This window comes from Plecotus auritus (genome assembly GCF_963455305.1).
Source record: "Plecotus auritus genome assembly, chromosome: 7".
Classification (NCBI taxonomy): Eukaryota; Metazoa; Chordata; class Mammalia; order Chiroptera; family Vespertilionidae; genus Plecotus; species Plecotus auritus.
Window position 1 is genome coordinate 120,059,049 of NC_137774.1, and position 16,450 is coordinate 120,075,498.

The 16,450-nt window shown below is 38.9% G+C and overlaps 1 protein-coding gene across 1 annotated transcript in view; it reads right to left on the reverse strand.

Annotated features, from left to right (window-relative positions):
* LNPEP (leucyl and cystinyl aminopeptidase) overlaps nucleotides 1–16,450 on the reverse strand; it is an 89,565-nt gene that overhangs the window by 29,047 nt on the left and 44,068 nt on the right. The window contains 4 exon segments of the mRNA XM_080678497.1: nucleotides 253–407; nucleotides 1,285–1,405; nucleotides 10,124–10,255; nucleotides 12,688–12,826. Coding sequence (XP_080534623.1) covers nucleotides 253–407; nucleotides 1,285–1,405; nucleotides 10,124–10,255; nucleotides 12,688–12,826 — 547 coding nt within the window.

The following is a 16,450-nucleotide window of genomic DNA, read 5'->3' on the forward strand; positions in this document are numbered from 1 at the left end:
TTTTCACCTGCCCTACAGCAGTTATGAAAAGTGAGATCATACATGTGACCATGTTTTATAAACTGTACAGTCCTATACAAACATAAGATGGCATTTTCATCTGAAATTGTTTGTGTTCAAAAGCATCATTTTATTATGAAAGCAATACTACAATAAACAGCTAAATTATTATTAGCCTCTAAACTTATTCTAACACTCTAGGATATGGAGTAGACCACAGGTATGAGATAAAACAGCCTTGGATGCTAATACCTGATGGGCCAGCTCATGAGCGATGACTTTAGTAACCAGTTTTCTGTCAGCTGCTGAAGAAGTATTATTGTCATACAGAAGTGTCTCTTCTCGGAAGGTGAGCAGACCCCAATTTTCCATTGCTCCTGCTTCAAAGTCAGGAATAGCCACCAAATCTGGACATAACAGGAGAAAAGTAAACAACTTTCCCTCATTTAATGTACTTCCTGGTTAAATCAAAATAGTTCACCCACTGTTTTATCACTGTGGATCTGGAGGCAGAGTTTATTTTATACTCCTAACAAATGGAACCTTCCTTACTCTAGCCCTATATGCTCCTCACCACTAGGTCAGCTGATGAAAACCTGATAAAACCCCTGTAGAGTCACTGTTCCTCTGCTCCTTAGCAAAAGAAGAGATACCTAATTCCTTCACAATGGGCAGGGCCAACTCTCTTCTACCCAAAACCAGCTCCATGCTGAAGAGCACTGAAATGCTCTTGCTTTCCAGAGCTTCCATTACCCAGTTTTTGAAAATATGTTTTTATTGATTTCAGAGGAAGGGAGAGGGAGAGAGAGAGAGAAATATCAATGATGAGAGAGAATCACTGATCCACTGCCTCCTGCACACCCACTGCTGGGGATCGAGCCCGCAACCTGGGCCTGTGTCCTGCCCGGGAATTGAACTGTGACCTCCTGGTTCATAGGTCAAAGCTCAACCACTGACCCACACGGCCCAGGCCCATTACTCAATTTTTATTATCTGAATCAGGAACTTATTAGGAAGTTAGAATCAGTTAAACTCCAGACTAAGCCCTAAGTGCATTCCCACTTACACAGAACCTTTGTAATAGCCCCATAAACTTGAAGCTCCACATTCAGATACACTCATGAAATCTAAATGATCTTAAATACAAACAATTTTTAAGTCATTAACTGTGTTTCTTGGTTTCCTTTTATAATAACTTTGGCAAGAGCTCTTTCTAAAAAACATTTGCAAAATGATTCTAGGTTATAATCGTAACGAAAATCAGAGGCACTGTTTGATTCTTACCCAATTTCTTAAGTGGGTATTGAATTTCAAAGTAGTTTTGAAAAAACTCAAGAAGCTTCACAGTTGTTTCCAAGGCATGGTGAACTTGACCAATCTTTTCTGGTACAGAATATATAGAAACCTAGAAGGAAACATTATGTATGATGTAAGGCCAGGTATAATTACTTATTCAGGTGAACACTGTCAAGATTGGCATATGCAAAACTGCAGAGTTGCAAGATTTTTCAGGACAAAAATTCTTGTTTACAGTTCTTTTAGCACCCACAGAGTTTAGCAAATCACTTCCAGGCATACAATGATGTTAAAAAAAACAAACCTTAACAATTCCTTTTTTAAAAAGTTAACATAACGTCTAAAATAAACTATTTTGGGTCAGATTACAGCAATTTATAAGCATTTGCCCATTTAATTTTACAATACTCTGTTCTTCCTCCCCATTACCTATAGTTACCCTCCCTTGCTTATGAGCTATCAAGATTGTGAATTATTTAAAGGACAAAACCAAATTTTAATTCTTTTGACACCTATCACAGTGCCTGGCATCGAGCAGGCAGGCACTCAACACAGAGGAATCGCATCTTAAGAGGGAGTTAGTTCTAAAATAAACACATAAGGCAAAAATTGCACATTTGTTGAACTTATCCTAGAAAAAAAACTATAAACCACCACACTCTCTTTCAGTAAGGCACAGCCAGTTTTCCTTCCAGCCTTGGGAGGGCTTGCTTTTTTCCAGTTGTATAAAAAAATAGGCCACATTGTATAAAAAAATAATCACGCCCAGAAGAGTGAAGCACTCCATGAGTGGCACATAGTAACTAAAGCCAACTTAAGGGGATGATAAATTCATTCCCCCTTTCCCCATTCACTCCAGGGCACATGCTCGCTCAGGGGGATGGCAGATGCAATCACCCACATTACTTAAATTGTTATTCTTTCTTTTTCTAAGTGCGTAAGTTAAACACATAGATGTGACTAACTGTAAACATATTATTCAATAAGTATCAAAAGACAAAATGTAAACCATTATGTTAAAAGCAATGGGTCTTTTAAAAGCAATATTTACTGTTTTTTAATTGATTGGGGGGGGGGGAGACAAAAAACCTCTATACTCCCCTGGAAAAGGGGATATGGACAAGACATGGCAGAAAATAAAAACCTCAAAATAAAGATTTCAGCAGGTGGGAAATGGAGACATTAAATAATTCATCATTTGGTGAACTCTCATTTTAAATTAATTTTAGTCTCCCATTAAAGGACTGAAAACCTGTTAACAATTTCTAAGAGGTCAAATAGATGTCAGCTGTAAGTCCCTTTATGTGGGGCTTCAGTCTATAGAACAGGGGTGGGCAAACTTTTTGACTCGAGGGCCACAATGGGTTCTTAAACTGGACCGGAGGGCCGGAACAAAAGCATGGATGGAGTGTTTGTGTGAACTAATATAAATTCAAAGTAAAGGAGCGGAGGGGAGAGCAAGAGAACGGGATAGAACAGCCGGATCCGGCCCGCGGGCCGTAGTTTGCCCACGGCTGCTATAGAACCATATGCATTAATCACAGAAACATGGAGGACACATGGCGTCAAATGTACAGGCTCTGTAGTTAGAGTGCCAGGTTCAAGTCTCTGCTGGTTGTGTGCCTCAGTATCTTTATCTATGAAATGGCGATACAAGTAGCTCCTACCCTCACAGGGCTGCTGTGAGGATTAAATGAGCTAATACATTTATAGAACTTAGAATAGTACCTGACACAATATAAGGGTTCAATATAGTAGTTATTATCATTACTACTAATAGAGTTCCATCAGAAATATGCGAAATATGTGTGACTAGAACTTTGTGGCAAATTACTGGAAGAATGAAGTGTCTAGACTAGAACTAGAGTTAGCCAATTAAAATGTGTTGCTTTCTAAAGTAACTATGGAAGAAATGTAACCTCCCAAAGCATGTGGCCAAGAGTACTTCACCAGCCCAGCACTCTACCATCCGCAGCCCTTAGTACAGGGCTGTGACCACAGCTTATTGAATTCAGTCACCACCTGCCAAGGGAACTCAAGCTCATGCTGCTGACAGGTGCCCTTCCTGCATCCTTTCCCCTCTGAAGAAATAAGTGTTATTGCTAAAAAATAAAAATAAAAAAGCCTGACATATTATTTTAAAGTGTGTTATTATAAATGATTGTACCAAGATCACTTGGAATTTAAGATGTCTTTATTCTCTCTGCCTGTTCTTTCCAGACATACATATTTTATGTTATAATTGATGCAATCATCTAGAAGATGCTATCCCAATAGAAACATCACCCATATCATCCAGATTCCTCTTCAAACATCCTTTTGCCAGGCAAGCCATTTGGCCACTTCCATCACTATACGTGAAAAGCATCTTTCCTCAGAGGAAAAGTAAAGGCGGGGAGGGAAGTTTATGTAAAACTGAATTCTGACCAAAAGACCCACTTAGTCCTATTTCTGGTATACAATAATTAGGAAAAAAGGTACTTTGGTATATTTTAACTTCTTTTCTTTTTCCTTAAAAGAATGTGTGCTATGAGTGCTCAATAGAGATAAATCATCTGGTCCTTATGACTAAGATCAAGCTTATTTTAGGAGCAACAGAAGCAGTGAGAAGATAAACAAAAAGGGCAATTTAGTTTAACAAAGAAAGTGTTGACCAGAATTCTGGTCTTGGTAAAAGCACTCTAAATACTGCTAAACGGAACTCAACTGGCGCTTAGGCCTTAAGACTTAACAACTTAAAACCTTTCTTGCAAGATTTCTTGCTAAGACCTTTAGGAGATTTCTAAAAAACACAACTAAAGACTCAGAGCAAAGTGTTCTTGGACTGAGGAGTAACAGATTTGCTAGGTTTAACTTAATTTGTTCTTTAATTTAATAAAAGCAAAAAATAGGTAAAACAAAAACAAAACCAGAACTAAACCTCATTCCCCACCCAAAAGGATAATAATATATAGCCTGCTCCTAAAGAATACCAGCTTTCCTAAACAGATAGCTGAACACATAAAAAAGCATATATTCCTAAAAACAAAAACAAAAACAAAAACAAAAAACCCACACAATAAAAACAGTATCAAGTCTATCCAGAATAACTAATTAGATGGGACTTCAGGAGAATGATATAAATTATAAACAATGTCCCTGGCTGGTGGAGAGATACTTGAGGTAGGAATGCTTTAGCAGAAATTTGGAACTAAGCCATGTTCCTGACTGAATATGAATAAATTAAAATTATAACCTCATATGGATAATGCTGTTGAAGGTTCTGTTCGAATGTTAAATAGTCCACATCTGACTAACCACCACTGAATTCTGATTCTACTAATTAGAACTACCTATGGTAAAAACAAAGTCAGGCAATGGGAAAAGTAAAACAAAACAAAAACCTCAAGACAAACAGATAAAAGCAGTGTATTTTAAAACTGTCCTGGAATGTGCTATGTAATTCTGGCATTCCTAAAGTCAGGGAGAGGTTCAAAGAACACTGGAGAATGGACAGAAATAATAAAACAAATGTTTCTCTTTCCCTGGGCCTTTGACAACATACTAGTCTCTACCACTGAACACGATATATTTAATAATCTACAGCCAACTCTGACATTTTTAGTTGTTTGGTAAGACTGATTAGTAAGCAAAGCCCTACTGCCTTATTCCTGTATCTTGTGAAATAGGCCTAATGTCAAATATTACAAAACAGAAACCATCCTAGACACTGACACATTTTAACATAACAAAACTCCTTTGGTAGACTCCAAGTCTGAATTTCTGGTCACCATACCTACAGAAGTTATTTAAGTCATTTGGTGTAAGAAGCAGCATACTGTGGTGGACAGTACAATTCTGACTATCACTTACTAGCTATGTAATTTTGGGTCAACTACTAAACTTCTCTGAGACACCATTTCTTCATCAGCAACATGGGGCTAATGCCTCCTCCTCATTAGATTTAGAAAATAAAAAGTATAACTCCATCCATATTAGATTCTTCTCCATTTCCCACTAAAAAAAATATAAAATTAATAAAAATTGTTTATTTGTATAATGTTACATTTTTCAAAACACATTTACTACTGGGTAGCATTAAAAATAATAAAGGTTATTCATATTTACAGACATACAAGAAATTCATGATATTTGCATATGAAAAAAGAGACTACATTCCACACGTGTGTGCATGCGTGCGCGTGTGTGTGTATTACTATCTGTGAGGTACTGAACATTTTATAGGAATTTAAAAAATGTAATCCTTGAGAGAACAGGCTAGTCAGGCAATATAGTACTAGAGTTGTGGACGGTGAGATTTAGAGAGAATCACAGAGCAGCCTGCCAGGGGCATACAGCTAGTAAACTGTAGAAGAGAGATTTGAACCCAGGTAGACTCCACATTCCATGATGAACCATGTTGCTTCCTAACATGTAGATAAAAAACAAAAACAAGTTTCTCAATTCTATCTACCTACCTACCTACCTACCTACCTATCAGAATGATGTATAAAATTTGAAGAATTCACACTGGAGCAATTAGAAATATAGTCTAATTTATAAGAGGACCTTGAATATCAGATGAATTTGAAGCAGTAAAAAGCCAATATAGCAGCAGAAAGAAAAAAAAGAGAAAGGAATGGATTAGGGAACAGATGAGAGGGAGGGAGGGAGAGAGGGAGGGAAGGGGAAGGAGGAAGGAGAAAAAGTGGGGAGGGGGGAGAGAGGGGGAGAGAGAGAGAGAGAGGGGGGGGGAGAGAGAGAGAGAGAGAGAGAGAGAGAGAGAGAGAGAGAGAGAGAGAGAGAGAGGAGAGGAGGGAGGGAGGAGGGGACAGAGGGAAAAGAAGCCAAGCATGCATACATTTTGGAATACAATAAAAAGTGCAGGGGTTTTATAACAAAGAGTGTGACAGGAACTGCAACAGTGACATAACTAAAGTGCCATGAGAAATCAGAGAGAATGACTGAGCCCAGCTGTGGAAAAGCTTCAATGAGAGAGGATGGTTTGGTACTCCGCTGGGTCATGAAGAAGCAAACCTGACTTTGTAGACTGAGCATTTTAGGTTTTATCAAGGCTGCAACATCTAAATCGAGGGCTAGATTTGATTTGTGCTGCAACACTTGAAGAGGAATTTTTTTTTTTTCAGATTAAAAACAGTCTTAATATCCTTTTGAAATGGATTCTGAAAAATTATTTGGTTTAGACTTGACAAAAACTCTTTCAACCCAAAGGTGAGTAAATCATATTGAACACTTATTCAATATACACTCTACACTTACCCTTAACACTCACTTTACTTCTTGAATAATTCTCCATTCTTTAACATTGAGCATAAAGGCATAGCATGTTATTGCTAATAAACAGCCAGATAATCCTTATATCTGTCCTTATATTCTAAGTTAGGGGGTAGACATGATAATCTTTTATAACAGAAGGAGTATACCCTTTTAATTAGCAAAATAATATGATCCAAGAATACTGAGTAAAATAAAGCTCTTCAGTTTAGACAGGAAACCCAATCCAATTGAATGTGTTCAAAAGTAGACAATATTCCCTGGTGGGGATCAAAAATATTTCTATCATGAAGAATAATCATCATTAGCTTTAAAGGACCTTTTTCTTCTATTTTGTCAGCTTTATTAGGTCTCTACTATAAAATTAATGCAGAAAATTCATTTACAGACAGTCCCTAATGATAAATAGAAGCCTAATTAGAATAATCAATTTTGCTGAATTACAGATACACGAGACCCTTAAACAATTTTACTCATTACTCCAATCACAACCTGGAGTAGTCCTTTAAACCACATTTTTATGCTATCTTTTAAGTCTGAACAATGTCCTAGATTTAGCACTGGCTGTCTAATAAAATTTTCTGCATTTATAGAAATATTCAGTATTGGTGATATACCAATATGGTAGCCACTAGCCCCAATACTAAAAATGTGGCTACTAATTGAGGAAGTGAATTTTAAATTTAATTCATTTTCAGCTGCAATGATATAATTAACAAACAATACTGTGTAACTTTAAGGTGTACAAAGTGTTGATTTGATACACTTACATATTGTAAATGATGATTACCACAGTAGAATTAGTTTAACACCTCCATCACCTCACCTCATTACCATTTCTTTTTTTGTGGTGAGAACATTTAATACCTACTCTCTTAGAAACTTTAATGTATATAATACAGTATTGTAACTATAATAACAAGGCTGCACATTAAATCCTCAGAACTTATTCATTTTGTAATTGCAAGTATGAACCCTTTGAACAACATTTCCCCATTTCCCCCACCCCTTAGCCCCTGGCAACCAGCATTCTACTCTGTTTCTGAATCTGGTTTTATTAGATTCCCCATATAAGTGACATACAGTATTTGTCTTTCTCTTTCTGATGTATGTCATTTAGCTTTCAAGGTCCATCCATGTTGTTATAAATGGAAGGATTTCCTCCTTTCTCATGGCTGAGTAATATTTCATAGTACATATATACCACATCTTCTTTATCCATTCTTTGTTTTTCCTGGTATCTATTTCACTGAATTCTGCTCCAATCCTTCTTTCCTCCCTTCTGCTAACGTTGGGTTTAGTTTATTCTTCTTTTTCTAGTTCCTTGCGGTGTAAAGTCAGACTGTTCATTTGAGATCTTTTATCTTAATGTAGGCATTTATCACTCTAAACTTCCCTCTTAGAACTCCTTTTTATGCATACCACCATATTACAGTATTAGAGTATTCTAAATTTGACTATATACTTAACTTTATTAATGAGTTGTACATTTTCATGTTACTAGTTAGCATCCTTACATTTCAGCTGGAAGCACTCCTTTTAGCATTTCTTGTAAGGTAGGTCTAATGGGCTCTCTCAACTTTTGCTTATCTGGGAAAGTCTTTATCTCCATTTCTGAATGATAACTTTGCTGGAAAGAGTATTCTTGATTGGCAGTTTTATTTTTTTAGCACTTTGAACAGATAATATGACTCTCTCCTGACCTCTAATGTTTCTGTTGAGAAACCCCTGATAAACTTATGGAGGTTTCCTTGTAAATTAAAAGGATTTTTTATACATTTTTCTGCTTTTAAGTTTTTCTTTGATTTTTAGTGGTTTTATTACAATGTGTCTTGTCTTTAAACAGAGTTTTTTTTTGGTAATCTATGAGTTTCATGAACTTGGATATCCAAATTCCTCGTTTTGGGAAGCTTTCAGCCATTATTCCTTTAAATAATCTCTCTATTCTTCTTCTGAAAATCCAATAATTTGCAAATCCTTTCATTTGATGGTTCCATAAAGCACAAAGGCTTTCTTCACCTTTTTTCCTGCTTTTTTCTTTGTTCTCCTCTGACTAGATATCAAATTTTCCTATCTTCTTTTTTCTACTTTATCCATTCTGCCGTTCATGCTCTCTATTGCATCTTTCATTTCACTCATTATATTCTCCTGCTCTAGAATTTCTAATTGGTTCTTTTTTATTAGTTTTAATTTATTTTTATAGCTTTTCATTTTGCTTGTGTGTTGTTTCCTGATTTCAGTGAATTGTTTTTCTGTGTTTTCTTATAGCTCATTAAGTTTTCTTACAACAGCTATTTTGGTGTCTTTATTGGGTAAATCATGGATATTCATGTCTTGGGGATCAGTTACTGGAAAATTATTGTGCTTTGGAGGTGTCACGTTTCTTTGATTTTTCATGTCCCTTGATGTTTTGTGTAGCTGTCTTCATATTGAAGTAGCAGTCAACTCTTCCAGTCTTTACTAATTGACCTCTCCAATGCATCCAAACTCATACTTTTTTTTTTTCCCCTCCAATAGTATGCTAGAACTTTTCTGCTGGAAATCTGGACTTCCACAAAGGCTCTCTTGTCCAAGAGCAACTGTCTAAGACAGTGATTTTCAACTGGTGTTCTACAGGAATTTTTAAAACATGCAACATCGGACTATTTAGTCAGGGGCACTGACCTCTTTTCCCTTAGATTGCCAAATAAAATAAAAAAATGACAACAGACAAAACAACAATAGCTGTCCAGTGTGAATAAATAAAAATTATACCTATTTTTTGTCAGGTTGGCAAAAATATATTTTTTGGTGTGCCACAGAATTTTAGTAATTATTTTATATGTTCCATGAGATGAAAAAGGTTTAAAATCACTGGTCTAAGACAGTTTTTTAAATGCTCCCAAACTACGGCCCAGGAAGCTGGAACCATTTCACAGCCCACTACAGGGTCCACAAGCAGGACCAAGGTCTGTATGCTTAATAGCTGATGCATAGGTAGGCAAGACTTCTCCAGGTACCATGGCATATGGTGCTGGATCCCACAGCTTCCACAAAGGTAATTTTTCCATGGATGGATGTCAAATTGTTGTTGGGGCAAAGGAGTGGGCATAAATGAAGAACATCTTATTCAGCCACCAAACTGTCGTCTAATTTTAATTTAAATCTACATAGTCACATTAAGCTAGTAACCACCATAGTGTACAACACAGTTCTAGAAGCTTTATTATACATACAGTTGTGAGTATGCGAAACATATAGTTTAGTCTTGTATAATTATTTATTAATTATTGTAATGTTTACCATATGAACAACTACAAACCTACTTTTGCCCACCCTGTATATTGTCTTAATGGAATTTACTTGTAAAAGTAAAATTAAAAGAAATTTGAAAATCATTGACTTTCAGGTATTCAATTGATAACAGTAAACAACTATGCAAAAAGTAACAATTCTGAATTGTAAGATGTCAGAGTTGTGATCCAAAACCTTGTTTTCCTCCATAAAGCAGTTACCAGAAATAATTAAAGAATTCCTCTCAACCTCTTTTAAGACCAATACCATAACAACATACCAGGGTTCCATTTATGTCCTGACTCAGATTCTTCATCTCCCCCACAATGAAAGCAACCAGGTAAGTGCTCATCTTCACACTTTCAAAATATTCATCCTGAACAAGTCCATCTTTCATGGTGACCGATGACTTCTACAAGCAAAGAGGAAAAGATGACAGTTCTATAACTATGGGAATAAATGACAGTGACAAATAAACTGAGAAACTGAAAATTCAAATAGGAAATAAATAGCAAAGATGTTGGCATATTTTAATCTGTCTGGACTGGTTTCTAAACTAATGGCCTTTAGTCTCAGTCTGTTCTACCATCCTTCATCATGAGGATATATTAATTACAGTGAAAATCCTTAAGGAGTTTTTAGTCTCAAAAGATGGCTTTAAAAAATTATAAGTTAGAGATAATAAGTAACATTGGCTCTGTTTCTCCCCTTTAAAACAACATCAATGCTAAGTGAAATAAGTCAGTCGGAGAAAGATAAATATCACATGATCTCACTCATTTGCGGATTATAATGAACAACATAAACTGATGAACAAAATCAGATTCAGAGACAGAGAAGCATCCATCAGATGCTCAAACCTAAGAGGGAAGGTAGGGAGGGTGGGGGTAAGGGGGAGAGATCAGCCAAAAGACTTGAATGCATGCATATAAGCATAACCAATGGACAGAGACAGTGGGGGTGAGGGGGTGAGAGCATGTACGGGAGTGCGGTGGGGGGCAATGGGGGGATATGGACACATATGTAATACCTTAATCAATTAAAAAAAATTAAAAAAAACAACAACATCAAAACCAAAATCCTTCTTTATGATCTAGCATGCTCCTCTCTACTGCTACAAATAAACTCATTAAAGAAGGAGCTAAAGCTGGGATATCACTACAAACTTATGCCATTGTAATAACCTGGTTATAATTTAACAGGAAAGGAGTGAAAGGGAAGACTAGATATAGGCATACCATTTATTCAGCTTTGCCAAAAAGCTGCATTGAACACTCTAAGTCTGTTCCCTGCTGACTGATGGGGGAAGGGTCTAGACCAGTGGTCGGCAAACTCATTAGTCAACAGAGCAGCAAACTGCGGCTCGCGAGCCGCAGTTTGCCGACCACTGGTAGACAAAAGCAATTTAGACACATGCCCATTAAGGTCTGAGAAATATGGGAAAGTGCCTGCCCATCAATCACACCTGGAAACAGGTAATTGGCCAGAATGGGTGTGACCAATGCAATAGAGCAAAATCTAAATAATAAACTTCCAAACAAAGGAAGTTAACTCTCTAGGGTCCAGGGCACTGGGCCCTCCTGGGACTTCTGCTGCAGGGGGCTGCGCTCTCCTGTGCTTGCAAGGTGCATGGCCATGTTGGCCTCCACACATGGACTAATAGACTTTAATCTGGCTGGAATGCTGAACCTCACCTGGCTGCAACATGGAACAGAAACTTTGGACACTAACCTTGTTTCTGGCTTTGCTGAGCTCTCAGTTGCCCTCTTTTCAGGACTGGCTTGGGGGAAATGGGACATTGGAACCAGAGAAATGTAACTCCAGGCCAATAAAATCTTCCACATCCCATCCTCCCATGGAGGCTTCTGAAAATACTTCTTTCAATAGCATCCCAAGAGCCTCATTCCCACCTGTGTCTGGGAAGTCTGGCCCTAATCCTCTGGCATCAAAATGGCTTCAGCAAGTACCATGTGATGACCCCAAGGAGGTTTAGTGGGATCAAAATTATTAGAGAAGTCTGTAGTAGCCACAAGATGAGGGAATGAAGGCAATCTTATAGGATTTTCTGATCATGAACTGCAATATGTTTTGGAATACTAGGCAAGCAGACATTCCACCTCTTTCAGAGAAAGATTAACGTGAAGAGTATGTCTGGGAGTGGAGTGTTGAAGTAACTTCCCTGTTGAAGGACAGATCATGTCCTCTCTGGCCTACAAAGGCTCAGTCCAGGGTTTGTTGAATGTGACTGTTCCTCTCCACTAGCCTCATGGGCTCTGAGAGGCTCCTATCAGGCTGCACACAGCCCCTCAGGTGTCAACAAAAGGACCCCTACATTCTATTTGGCATAAAAACAATTCTGCTTGGTTTTAACCTCATTGCCTCCCATGCAGAGCTCACATACAAGAAAGTTGTGTTTTTGTTAAACCTCCATGTTAGAATACGGACTTTTAAATAACTAATAAAACATCCAGGTCAATCATGATTCAACACTATCAAATATCATTGTTTAGAATGGCAAATATACCATATCTCAGAAAATATCACTCTGATCTTCAGTTCACAGTATTAATCATTTTGTACATCGTTAGTACATAGTACACACTTCACATTTCCTGCCCATACATTCCACACCCAGCAGGTATTTCTCTTTCCTCAAGTGCTCATCGGGCTGACTTCTCAGTTGATTCCAACATATATTTTAACTTTGATATATGTATTTTAAGAAAGAATAAGAATGTATGAGGTTTCAATCATTCTCAACAATATGATAAAGAGGAATTCAAGTCTTCTCAACAAAGAAAGAGATCCACTCAAAAATTTTATAATCAAGAACCAGAACAGTACCTTAGGCATATTTGATAAAGCAGTGTAGTTCTCCTCTCTTATGATCTTGATGGTATAAGTGGCTTTAAATGCTGGCTCATCAAAACAAGGAAAAGCAGATCTTGCCGCCAGGGGTTCAAATTGAGTTGCTGCAAAGTACCTAAAACAAATGCAAATTCATGCAAGAGTTATTGAGCAAGTACTTATTCAAGGTACCTTGCCAAGTACTAGGGATACTAATATAAACATTGTACAATCCTACTTATTAAAGGATCCACAATCAACTGGGAGGGGCACAGGTTATATGATGAACAAAAACTTGTCAGGCTGCAAATCATGTCATAACAGTGAAAACAAAGCACTGGAAACAAAGGGTAGGGAACAGATCCTGACTAGCAGTTGAGACATTGTAAGGAAACTGGTGACAAAATCTGAAGAAGGCATTTAAAAAGTGAGAAATATTTGAAAAAGTAGAGAAGGGAAGAAAGTACAATCTGGAAAGAATGGGAAGCACAACGAAAGAGCAGTATATGTTCAGGGACTAAAGATGGCTGTCCTGCCGGGCCAGTGTGGCTCAGTGGTTGAGTGTTGACCTATGAACCAAGAGGTCACGGTTTGATTACCGGTCAGGGCATATGACCGGGTTGTGGGCTCGATCCCCAGTGTGGAAAATGCAATGCAGGTGGCAGCCGGTCAATGATTCTCTCTCATCATTGCTGTTTCTCTCTCTCTCTCTCTCTCTCTCTCTCTCTCTCTCTCTCTCTCTCTCTCTCTCTCCCCCCTCCCCCCCCCCTTCCTCTCTGAAAAAAATAAAAATATTAAATAAAAAAAAGGATGGCTGTCCAATGGGCTAGAGATGGCCACTGAGATCATAAGAAGGCTTCTGATGGAAAATCAGTATGAAGGGTGATCATTAATTACTATTACTCATCTGTAAAGACTCTGGCTTCACAATGCTAAACCTTAAACTTGCAACTTGCACTTTCAGGAAGACTGAAAAAAACCAGTTGTCCTATAGTATGTTTGTTTTCTTTACTCTCTTCAGAAATGAATTAACATTTTCCTCTCCCTCTTAGAACACAGCAACAGCACTTGAGAATTTGACTCATCTAAAGATTGGGAGTAGGAGAAACCAAGATGGCGGCATAGGTAAACACCTAAACTGCTGCCTCGCACAACAATTTCAAAACTACAACTAGAAGACAGAACGGACACCATCCAGAACCACAGGAAAGCTGGCTGAGTGAAAATTCTACAACTAGAAGGAAAGAGAAAAGCTCACAGAGAATTGGAGGTACGGCAAAGGGGCTTTGTGCGCGCAGAGAGGAAGGGCAGCTGAGAGCCTGGCTGACTTTCTCTGGCGGAAGGGGGAAGGAAGCCTCCGACCGCACTGAACCCCAGTTCTGACTGCACTGAACCCCAGTTCCGGGCGAACCCCTGGGGACCCACACTCTTACGGGGGGAGTCTGGACTCTCGGGCGGAGACTCGAGCTGGAAAAGGCAGAAGTCTGAAGGTGCACGCGGGCCAGTGCGCACAAAGGCTGCGGAGGTTGCCACAGGCTTTCCCTAGTGGAAGGGAGTCAGAGGATCCTGACTGCACTGAGCCCCAGTTCTGACTGCAGTGAACCCCAGTTCCAGGCGAGCCCCTGGGGACCCACGCTCTTGTGGGGGGAGTCTGGACTCTCGGGCGGAGACTCGGGAGCCGGGGAAGGCGGAGGACTGAAAGTGCGCGCGCGTGTGCCAGTGCGCACAAAGGCTGCGGAGGTTGCCACAGGCTTTCCCTAGTGAAAGGGAGTCAGAGGCTCCTGACGGCACTGAGCCCCAGTTCTGACTGCAGTGAACCCCAGTTCCAGGCGAGCCCCTGGGGACTCACGCTCTTGTGGGGGGAGTCTGGACTCTCAGGCGGAGACTCGAGCTGGGGAAGGCGGAGGACTGAAAGCGCACATGCGCGCAAGGGCAAGGCTGACAGGAAGCCAAGACTGAGACTCCACCCCATCCAAGCTGAGCACAGAGGCTATTGCAATTTGGCAAGTCTAATCCTATAAGGCTGTCTCCAGCACCGAACTTCTCCCAGCATAGACACAGCTGATCCTTACAGCCAACTGGCCCGGAGGTCAATTCTTCCCAGTGATACCAACAACAATAAAGACTTAATTACAACAAGGCTGTATACACAGTCCACAAAGGGGTGCACCAAGAGTGTCCACCTCAGGTTAACTGGGGAAGCAGACCCACTGGGCCATATTGGAAACCTAGCACAAATATCTACCTTACCAACTCAGGGAATCAATGAAAATGCGGGGTCAAAGAATCAGATCACAAACGAAAGAAATGGAGGAAAACAAACGACTGGATATAGAATTCAAAACCACGGTTATAAGACTTTTTAAGAATATCCTAGAAAAGGCCGATAAATATAACGAGACCCTCGAAGATATGAAAAAGGACCAACTAGAAATCAAACATACACTGACTGAAATAAAAAATATTATACAGAGACCCAACAACAGAATAAAGGAACACAAGAATCAAGTCAAAGAACTGAAATACAAAGAAGCAAAAAACACTCAACCGAAAAAGCAAAAAGCAAAAAGCAAAAAAAAAAATCCAAAAAGTTGAAGATAATGTAAGAAGACTCTGGGACAACTTCAAGCGTACCAACATCAGAATTATGGGGGTGCCAGAAGAAGAGAGAGAGCAAGATACTGAAAACCTATTTGAAGAAATAATGACCGAAAACTTCCCCCACCTGGTGAAAGAAATAGACTTACAAGTCCAGGAAGCACACAGAACCCCAAACAAAAGGAATCCAAAGAGGACCACACCAAGACACATCATAATTAAAATGCCAAGAGCAAAAGACAAAGAGAGAATATTAAAAGCAGCAAGAGAAAAACAGTTAATTACCTACAAGGGAGCACCCATACGACTGTCAGCTGACTTCTCAACAGAAACTATGCAGGCCAGATGGGAGTGGCAAGAAATTTTCAAAGTGATGAATAGCAAGAACCTACAACCAAGATTACTCTACCCAGCAAAGCTATCATTCAGAATTGAAGGGCAGATAAAGAGCTTCACAGATAAGAAAAAGCTAAAGGAGTTCATCACCACCAAACCAGTATTATATGAAATGCTGAAAGGTATTCTTAAAGAGGAAGAAGAAAAAAGTAAAGAGAAAAATTATGAACAACAAATACATATCTATCAACAAGCGAACCTAAAAATCAAGTGAATTAAAAACCTGAGGAACAGAATAATCTGGTGAATATAATAGAATCAGGGGCATAGAAAGGGAGTGGACTGATAATTCTCAGGGGGAAAGGGGTATGGGGGGTTCATGAAGAGACTGGACAAAAATCATACACCTATGGATGAGGACAGTGGGGGGGAGGTAAGGGCAGAAGGTGGGGTGGGAAATGGGTGGAGGGGAGCTATGGGGGGAAAAAGGAGAAATAATTGTAATAATCTGAATAAAGATTTATTTAAAAAAAATAAAATAAAGATTGGGAGTAAAGCAAGTTTATTTATTTATTTTAAAATATATTTTATTGATTTTTTTACAGAGAGGAAGGGAGAGGGATAGAGAGTTAGAAACATCAATGAGAGAGAAACATCGATCAGCTGCCTCCTGCACACCTCCCACTGGGGATGTGCCCGCAACCAAGGTACGTGCCCTTGACCGGAATGGAACCTGGGACCTTTCAGTCCTCAGGCTGATGCTCTATCCACTGAGCCAAACTGGTTTCGGCAAGAGAGTAAAGCAAGTTTAAAAGAAAAACTTGAA